Here is a 10297-nt window from a genome sequence, read left to right as displayed (position 1 = left end):
TCTACTATTCATTCAAATCTGGCCAGAAACGAAAATTATTTGCGAATCAAGACAATTTAAAAACTTATTTCTTACCATTCTAAAGAGAAACTATTTTAATTCACTTCCGTGACTTTAGTCTGTTGCATATATCAAATTTCTGTTGAAAATATCAGTAAACAATTTATTCCTCAAGGGGTTCACTTTCACTGGGGTTCAGATAGATTCATATCTGTATTTATATCTACAATCAGTGCCATAACATATTGGCAATTTTGGCTATTTTACCATTTTTCAAAATTTGAAGTTCAAGCGAGAATGTCATTTTCGGGCCTTCAACTTGGTTTCATCGGATATTTCGATCTGGGAGGGATTTATTGGTTTCTAGGCTATATTTCAAGCCCTACTGGATCATTTTTGAACTTTAGGATTTCTAGAGACTCTTTAAAGTGTCTAACTCAGCACCCCAAAGAGTCTTTTGAATGGGAAGACTCTTTAGGGTTTTTATGAAAAGAGTCTTTTAAAAGACTTTTTAATAATACACGTTTACATATTTATAAGAACTAGTAAATTTTGGCTGATGCTCAGTTGTTCTTAACCTTTGGAAATTTTAAGGTTTAAATGTTCTTAAGCTGTCCGTAAAGTCTTTTCTTCCATTAACAAAGGGCCAAAAGTAACTATTACAACGATAATTGTTCCAGGCTCAACAAGGGTCTTGATCAATGGTTAAAACGACTTGCTTGGCGGGTCAAGTGTTCCGTCACTTGCAAAATTAAATTTCAGTTCTTTGCCATGTGTTCTATTTGGGCGTGTTTTTTGAAACAGTTTGTTAGGAACAGTCTTTCGCTTGTAAAATGTGCACCATATTGCAAAAATGCCTTCAAGAGATGGTAACTCTAGGTGTCTCAGTCTGTCTTCAAACAATAGATTGGAAAACCAACTAGTTGCCTCCCTCTTTACGCTTTCGATCAAATGGAGCATCGTAGCTTTGGCTGCCCCACTGATTGAGCAAACTCTGAGTAAAGTCGTACGAATGAAGTGTACAGTGAACAAAATAAGTTTGGACTTGAATTTTCAAAGCCCCTTTTGATCAAAACATAGAGTTTGCTTTGTTTACCTGTTTTGAGACCTAGGTCCTTTTCGATGAAAATGTGCTCAAGTTGATTTCCATTCAACTAGTAGGGATGATCATGTTTGATGTTATCAAATTTTCAAATGAATATCAAATTTTATGTACTTGGATCGATTGGTTCAAATAATACAGTGTGAATATTTGACCTAATATTTCCAGTGGGGTTGAGAATCCATTTTTTTGGATTCGGATACACACATGCTGTCATCTTAATCTTTAAAACCTACCTTAAAGGAACTGATGTTCGCAAAAAATTTGTTTTGATATTACCATTTTTTGTTTCTTTTTAGAAAAGCAATAAAGTAAAACGATGGATGAATTAAATGTGACAACTCTCACTACAAACAGTTCTTTTCAGAACTACAAACCTCATTCAAATAAATACCTTGATGAGAAGATATTGAATGAAAACTTTGCCAAGTTCGAGTGTTGCAGAAAGAACTGTAAAGAAACAACCAACCCGTACGATACGAAAGCCCTAAGAAATGTTTTCCATAATAAAACACAAGCCGAGCAACGTCAGTTCATGTTGGACTACATCAACCAATTTGTGCCTGACAAAGTGATATATCTAATCAGACAAACACCTGTATGTAAAAAGTTCTGGTGTTTTACCCATGGCACTTCGGTGGCAAGGTAACTATTGTTGTTTGTTTCCTTTACTAATGCGACCTTCAGAGCTTTAGCGTGGTCGGAGAAAATTCTGAATCTGAATATCAGGTGATTTGCTTCCAGAATAGATCAAGGACTCGCGAAGATGAAAAATGGCTGCTTGTCCCACGCGCGTTATGTTTCTCTTTTTTTGCCTAGAGTTAATAGGATTGGCGGAATTACACCCAAAAGGTTCCCAAGACGTTTTTTAGAATCTGTGTTGTTTAAATATCGGTACTTTGTTATGATTTTATTGAGAATAGTTCGATTTATTAAACCTTGATTTGATTTCCAACAGTCAAAATGGTGCTTTTTAATAGGTTAGAAAAAAGTAGAGTAAAACTCAATTTTTGATAATCATCTGCGACCCAATTATTTAGGAAAGCGAAAAATAAATTGAAAATACCGATTTTATTTTTTCATAGAATATTGAAATTTGTTGGAATATATTCTTCCTATTTATTTGACTTCAATTTCTTGACTACTGTAAAGAGTATTTTGAGCCCCCTAGGAAATTTAAGGCGCATCGTTTTAAAAGTAACATATTTTTGTCTGTATTTAAAGATTGACAATCATGATCAAAGGGGCGTTGACAAAGGGATGGAGAAATGGTGCTGGACTTCATCAAGGGAAGCAAATCACTCCAAAAGGACTTGAAGTTCAAAGATGGATCATTCAGTATGCCAATTTGAATGGTGATAGGCCACCCGATACAGATAAATATTACCTACCATCATGTGTGACAAAAGAGCATCTGTTTGAGGATTTCTTAGAAGAGTGTGAATTCAAAGTGGATAGGTCAACCTTTTACCGCATATGGAAAGATCATTGCTCACATATCATTATACCAGAGGTAGGGATAGTTAGCTCAAAATTTTAATTACAGTTCAAAATAAGGATAGCCAATTTCTCCGGGTTGTTTATTTTGACTTTTTTATACTGCAATTTTACTGCATCAATTGTTTTCGTTGCCTCCCCAAGATAATCATGTTATGTCATGTGATTCAATGTTTTCGATTTATTTTTCGTTAATTGAACTGTATCTAAAATGTATTTAAGCATCTCAACATATGGAAGTAGGCCATGAGAGTAGTCCTAGTAGTTCTATTTTACTGTAGTTGGGTTAATACGTCTCTCGTGCTTGATTGCAGGGAGTAAAATCCTACTTTTTCAAAAAATCACCCGAAAATTGCATTTGTTTCATTCAATAAAGCTTATTAAGATAAGTAACAAGATTCATCCTCTGCTTTGAGACTGAAAGCCCTCAGCATATCATTTAAAGTGAAAAAGGCAACTAAATTAGAGGTTTTCATTCCTGAAGATTGTGCTTTTATCCCGGGAGAAAGATACTTCCGGGCGTAGTTTTTCCTAAGTAAATATGTACCGGGGAGTACATTACCTACCTTGTTTTGTGATAATTTCATCAATTTTTTGGCTTTAGCTTGGCTTTCTTTAAAATTTTTGTAAAAACTATTGTTGTTCTTACATATATTCATATTTTTGATTTCAGAATACCAGATTTACCAAATGTGAGCTTTGCTCGAAAATTAAAGATCTGAGACAAAAGGCATCAGAAAAAGACTGGAAAATCAAATACAAGGAGTTACGTATTGCACACACTAAAAAGCAGAAGTGAGTATTGTCATTGGTCATTCTTTTTTATATTACAAAGGTAAAGGTTACTTATAGAGGGCTTTTTAATTTCTATCTTGCGAAAAAATACCAAGTACTATTTTTACAGGATTACAATTTTTTTAATTTTCCACGGTAGTGTCCGCATTAAAGCTTTGTCATAAAATTTGATGAGTAGTCTTGGTGTTTATTATTTGATGTTGCTTTTAGTCAATCTCATTTATCCCAATATTTTTTCCCTCTTAGTGCTGAAAGAAGCAAGTACTACCATCACCGGAAAAAGGCGAGAAAAAACCCTGAAAAGTATGGATCAATCATAATTGATGGCATGGATCAACAGAAAACGTATCTACCTCACTTTAAAACGAAGTTCAAGGTAAAAAACAATTGTACAATTTTTTGGAAGTTCTTCAAGCTTTTTCTTTATTTATGCAAAAGGCGAATAAAGCCAAAAGGTGGAATAATCATCCATGCTGGAATTTAAGGGGTTACTTTAATTTTTTTTCGAAAACTCTCTGTATCAACACTTACTTTCTTGACGATAGATTGTCAAGGGGCACAGCTTCAAATCAAGTCCTCTTCAATAAATATTACTAGAGAAGAGAATTTGAAATTAAATAATCGTAATGGTTGATTTTAGTATTTGGCTAGCTGATTCTCTAAATATGAACAAAAATGGTCAAAGTCTTTTTTGGGAATCTTTTGTATCCGACATTTGCACATAGCTAATAATGCCAAAAAATTCTGATTTAGAACATGCCAAACGACTTGCTCAAAGTTCATGTTTCCGGTGCTATAAGCCATGGGACGCAAGAAGTCTTCATGTTTTTAAACGGTGGTCAATGGAGTGGAGATTCTAACTTGACATGCAACATAATTACAGAAGTTCTACTAAGAATGACTAAAGACAAGGTAAGACTACTACCATAAAATAGCATTAATAAGCTGAGAGCAGCACGATTAACAAGCTGCTTATAGATTGCTCACCTGATTTTCAGATCCGGAATTTGCTTCGGACACGTTAAAGCTCTGAACTCATTCTTATAGGGCGTTAAATTATCGCGAAATTTCGCGACATCGAAATCGAATCCGCTTTAATTCAGCTTTTCTATGGTATTTACTGTAATTTATTTAGCAACTAAGGTTTGTAACTGAAAACTTGAAAGAAACCTACTCAACTTTTGACGGTTCAATTCTTATGTTTTTTAATTCTATTTAGAACACGTTGCCACCCGTTCTTTATATCCAACTGGATAATTGCTGGTCCGAAAATAAGAACCAGTTCGTCATGGCCTTCTGTGCCTTGTTGGTAGGCTGGCGTCTTGTCGATAAAGTTCGTTTATCATTCCTCATGGTTGGGCATACCCATGAAGATATCGATCAGGTATGACTTATTCATTCAATTTCGAACCTTTCAAAGCTTTTTAAGATAAGTGGTTTATAACTAGGCTAAACTAAGAACTTTAGATTATTTCTAATTTTCCTTTTTGGGAGGGTCTAAAAACCAAGTAAAAATAACAAAGTTTTGTCGTATGTTTGTTGTAAGATCCATTTTTCAACCTCTAGCAGCAAGCTCTGTTGATCGTATCGCGAGGGTTCTGTGTCTTTTTGTAAAAGTTTTTGTGAATAATATACCTTACTTTTTTTTCATTACAGACCTTCTCAAACATATCGGGCAGCCTGAAAACGAACGATGCAAAGACCATGTCATCGCTCGTCAAGGTAATCGAGGGCACCTTCAAAAGAAAGCCCACCGTAGTGGTAAACGAACACATGGACGACTACAAGACCATGTTGGGGCCCCACATTTTCGAACCTTCTGGGCACACTGGGCCCCATGCCTTTAAGTTCGAATGGAAGAACGAAAAAGTTGTTATGAGTTCCAAAGAATGGTCTGCGTCGGGTGATTGGAGTGAAGTTGGGGAGCTGCTGGATGTGGATGGTGTAGTCAATGCCATCCAAATTAATCCGCCCAGCTTCGCCAAAATATGCCTGGCAAAGATCAAATCCGTTGCGAATAGTAAGAAAACGGAGCAAGTAATGACGAAAGAAGAACGGGAGGAATGGACTCGCTTTGTGGAGAAATCGATTCAGAAGGAGAAAATGTACCAGCACCCATCACTCGACCTATCGAAATCAAAAGGGCCCTGTAGCTTGTCTGAACTTGGGACGCAATCCCCGAAGGAGAGAAAAAGAAATTCGGATGAAGAGGCTCGATTCAGCCAATTAATGGAAAAACACAACAAAAAAATTTCAAAGGTATTAAACTTATGTTCTTCATTTTTGGTGGCATGCTTATTTTTTGGCTTGATTATGCTGAACTGCCTTCTTTAAAATTAAAAATGAGAAGTATTAAGTTGCAAAAAAGTTCAATATACCTTGAATCTTGTAAGGAAATCGAAGGGGTAATGAATTATGAAAGAAATTTAACAAAATCTAAAGTGAGCAAATCCTTTAATTTATTAATGATTATAAATAAATAAACATTTAATCAACTTCCATTATTCTCTTTTCAGGTTTACCTTGATAGAAGAAAGACTGGGGATAAGCCACCAACAAAACCTAGGGAAAAGAAGCAAAAAGTTAAAACTTAAATTTTATTTATTTTTATGTTTTTCTAGGGAAAGTAATTACTTGTTTTGTGAATTTTGCGCCAGAGGTTTTACCTATGACAATTGCTCCACTAAACTAACTCGCCAATGTTAACTAATTTTGAGTGTGTTTTTTGTAATGTTTTCCATTTTTGCTTTTGATTTTTTTGCGGGGTCTTTTGAAAGTTTTACGATACTTTTTTAGTAATTTCATCTCTTGCACTACGTCATTAGGTGTTTGTTCAAAATCAAAGTAAATGAAGGAACATGTTTTTATTTCCCATTAGATGAGTGATTGTAACAACTTTAATATTATTAGGCCACTAATTTTTTACATGTCTAGATTTTTAAGCAAAAATATTTAATGAAATTCTTGAAAAGCTCTATGATTTCATTTCCTGTTTTATTTGAGAACTTTGGATTGTTTGGAAATTTTCGACCAAATACCTATTCAAAATTTCTACTGAGATGATCCAAAATATTTGAGTGCATCCCGAAAGTTTTCTTCGTCAAAATTAATAGTAGAATTATTAATAGGAATAAGTGTTTGGCTAAAATGGCTAAAATTTTCGGATCAGAAAAGCTTAAAAACTATTGTGTGCCTCCATCCCCTCGCTTACCCCCAAAGAAGAAGATTTTAATCAATCCCAGGGAAGGGATGGGAGTAAGGGATCTTTAAATGACGGCAAGAGCCTTGAAAAAATTAGTTTTTAAAGTCAAACCTTTACAGTTGATCGTTGTAAGGTTTCTTTGCAATTACAGTAGAATCTCTCTAACTCGACACTCCGCTATTCGAAACTTTCTCTAATTAGATCAAATTTTGTGGTCCCTTTCACTATGGACCATTTTCAGAAATAACTTATTGAGTGGTATTAAGATGGACTGCTTTTTTAAGTTCGAATTAAAGAAAGATTAACGATTTAATCGTTCGAAACTGTCAAGAAAGGAATTTTGCTTGCAGAGAATTTTGCATTTTAACAAATTGATTAGAAGGAGACATTGCCATGGTCACCGTGAATTGATTATGCATATCGACACTATTATTTTATGAAATATATCGTTTTTATTTGAAAAAATAAACCTAGATAAATGGGTAAAAATAAAATGTTCGTTGCATCAATAAATAAAAAATATATTTCCTATAACATCAATAAATCTATCGTTTTTATTTGAAAAAATAAGCCTAGATAAATGGGTAAAAATAAAATGTTCGTTGCATCAATCAATAAAAAATATATTTCCTATAAAATCAATAAATCTACATAAATGGGCGTGGTAAGACTAAACAATTTACAAAGTACAACAAAAATAAAATATATGCAATGTGTCAATAAATGTACACGTTTTCTTATAAGGACATCCTACATTTTTGAAGCCTTGATGTTCTTATTTTCACCATTTTTTGAGTATTTTTATTCAATTTTCTGTGAAGCCTTAAAATATGTTCTTAACTTATATTAAAATATTTTGACAATTGAAGCCTTGTGTTTGTTTGATTTGTTCTTGTAAAAAACGTGTATGTTGCATCAATCAATAAAAATATTCCTACAAAGTCAGTAAATTTACATAAATGGGCGTGGTAAGACTAAACAATTTACAGGACAATATAGAACTATAGGACAATAAAAATACTCTTAAAATATACATACAAACATACTTAAAAACGTATACAAGTTTTAAATACACCTACTACATCAAACCTTGTAAAAAACCAACAAAATTACAAAAAATATAAAAAAACAACTTTAATGATAGAAAAATCCGGAATTTGGATCAAAATACAATAGTTGTTGATGCCGTGGCTGCTGTGGATAGTAAAATGCACCATAATTCGATGGGAGAGGGCGTTGAGATGTTTGTTGAGGCGGGTTTGGAAGAGCAATAGCATCATTGCAATTGCAAGGTGGTTTCACGTCATCTTGCTGGTAGTCTGTCAAGGTTTTGGTCTCCATGTTATCATCATCTTTTTCTTGTTTCAACGGGCGGTAAATAAAACGCCTTGGTGGATTATAAACGTCGTTGCTTTGTCGGTGTTCATTGCTCCTTCTCATTTCGTGTTCGATGACCGCTTCCTGTGCCATCACGATCTTTACACTCTCGTCTGCTACACGCTCCTTGAACTGAATAACATAAAAGAAAAAGTTTTAAATTATAGTCATCATCATTATTATAGTCATAGAAATTTTAGATACTCTTATAAAAAAATCGGTTGATGTTGAAGTTTTGGTTACAGCCAAACTCAGATGCAAAGGGCAAACATGGAGGAGAACTATACTAGTTGACATAACATAGCGTAAAGGGCCTTTAACAGAGTAATTTACCCCTTATGACTTTTCAAGTGTATTTGAAAGATCAACGAAGCAAAAATCATAGCAACCTCTCTTTTTACAGCAGGTCCAACAACGATGCGTTTTCCCAGCATGTAAAAATCTCCAGCCGATAAAACAGTTTTGGCATCGGTAGCACGGGAGAAAGACACGAACCCAAAACGTTTCGATTTCTTGGCATCGTCTAATACGACCTTTGCCTCGATGACCTCGCCAAAAGAGCCAAAATATTCGCCGAGAGAAGCAGCTGTTATCTAAAGAATAAATAAAAAGTTTACAAACCAGACAAACATCACTAATTGAAACACTTTCGAAGCCTTCAAAACAAACCCATCTAGAGGCTCAAAAACAGTGTTTTGCTACACAAAATAAAATTTATCCTTCCCTAATAGAAAACGGTATCTCAAATTTTAATTTCATAAAAAAAGTTTCAGTATGATAAGGTAGTCTGGTGCTGAATGTGAGAGGAAGAAAAAATATGCATTATTTGACTTACTCTTGCGGGAAGGCATCCGACAAAGATTTTATTCGGGTAATGAGTTCCGTAAAGAATAGATGCGTGTTCGCCCTATAAAAGAATAAAAACAAATAAAATCTCTAATTTCACACATTAAAATTTCGATGCAATCAACGCAGAAGAGTGTAGAATAAGAAGCGCCTCGAAGGACTTTTAAGGGCTCTGACCATAGTCAGAAAATTAATTTTAGTATCTGAACGTAAAAGTTATGTTTTAGATTCTTTAACACTTTTAACAAAGAATTGCGTTTATAAATTGCTTTTTAATCAAATCTCTTAAGAGTAATTAAGAATTTAATTGCAAAAATGACGTTATGAACTTTAAAAAGACGTTAATAATATGTTGCATCATCTTCTTTTATAAAAAGTGCTAAGTTTTAATGGGTAATTAACTATTTTGTTTCGAACTCTTTTCAAAATGTCCGCAAAGAATTGAACTTTTCTAAATTTTGCGGAAAATTTTTCTAAAAAGATGTGTCAACAGTTATGACTGTTTTTTTAAGCATAATCAAGATGAAAAATTGAAGAAAAACCACTATTTTGAAGATTTCGAGACAAAGAAGCATTTACAAAAATTTTCCGCAAAAATTTTTATTGTTCGATAAAAGATACACCATCTACTACGAAAGTTTTTTCAAAATGTTTTTTCATCGCCGAAACTAAGCTCTTCAAAGTTGAAATACTCTTCCTCGCAAAAGTCTTCATTTTCTTCTTCATCAAACTTTTTCAATGCAATTTTTGAATTTTCAGATTCAGGAATAGTTTGTCTAACTGAAAATGTATAACATGTCATAGTTTTGTTGGTTACATCAGTCAGAAAACACATTTTAAACACGGCAATTATGAAAAATTCACTATGGTCAGAGCCCTTAAAAGACCCAAAAAATCCCTCAAAAACGAATGTCGAATTTCTAATAAAAGTAATTTACGTACCATATCGATTTCCATGATGAAGCAATTAAATTAAATGAAGAATCGACAGTGTGAGAAGAATGAAAAGTGTACGTGCTTTTGAATCGTATCGTATGCAATGATGATGAGAAGTGTTTGACCAAAAATATCATTTGATTTGTTTGAATACGTGAGCAAGTTCCTTTCCAAACCTCTGTGGTAAAAAACAAAAGGCTTTGGTTTAAAGCATTGTTAGTATTGTCCATATAATCTCATTCTGGCTTCTGATTGGCTCCTACAAAAGAAAAATTCAATTTAGTATCCAGACTAGCTGTGATATTTGTTTTTTAATTTCGAAACTGAGGTGTGGAGCCACGAGGTGCAAAAATAGTTAATTTTAACACGATCCACTAATGACGTCACAGTGTTAAAAGAGGTGCCAATCGTTTTTAAACAACGCTCTCTTTTGTTGAAAATAATAAACAAATCTAATAAGCGATTTACGTCATAGCAAAGATAGTTCAAAATACATGTCATACAGTGGGCATTTTCCTCAATATTTCAACCCTTTAAGAGCG

The 10297-nt window shown here is 33.8% G+C and overlaps 2 protein-coding genes across 2 annotated transcripts; one reads left to right on the top strand and one right to left on the bottom strand.

The window, feature by feature from the left end:
• Positions 1-1405: 1405 nt before the first annotated feature.
• Positions 1406-6351, top strand: LOC136813260 (uncharacterized). Its single transcript, XM_067069773.1, has 8 exons — positions 1406-1747; positions 2327-2615; positions 3273-3394; positions 3641-3770; positions 4148-4306; positions 4614-4778; positions 5051-5653; positions 5911-6351. The coding sequence occupies exons 1-8, from the start codon at positions 1422-1424 to the stop codon at positions 5986-5988; spliced, it is 1872 nt and encodes a 623-aa protein (XP_066925874.1). The 5' UTR covers positions 1406-1421; the 3' UTR covers positions 5989-6351.
• A 697-nt stretch (positions 6352-7048) lies between these two features.
• LOC136813259 (uncharacterized) lies at positions 7049-10088 on the bottom strand. The gene is made up of 4 exons (XM_067069772.1): positions 9762-10088; positions 8809-8880; positions 8363-8566; positions 7049-8105 (listed from the first exon to the last, which is right to left on the bottom strand). The coding sequence occupies exons 1-4, from the start codon at positions 9774-9776 to the stop codon at positions 7731-7733; spliced, it is 666 nt and encodes a 221-aa protein (XP_066925873.1). The 5' UTR covers positions 9777-10088; the 3' UTR covers positions 7049-7730.
• Between the last annotated feature and the right edge of the window lie 209 nt (positions 10089-10297).

The sequence above is a fragment of the Clytia hemisphaerica genome, unplaced genomic scaffold (genome assembly GCF_902728285.1).
Source record: "Clytia hemisphaerica strain Z4C2 unplaced genomic scaffold, Clytia hemisphaerica genome assembly, whole genome shotgun sequence".
NCBI classification, from domain to species: domain Eukaryota; kingdom Metazoa; phylum Cnidaria; class Hydrozoa; order Leptothecata; family Clytiidae; genus Clytia; species Clytia hemisphaerica.
Note: the sequence above shows the minus strand (reverse complement) of the source record. Positions and strands in the feature narration are given on the sequence as shown.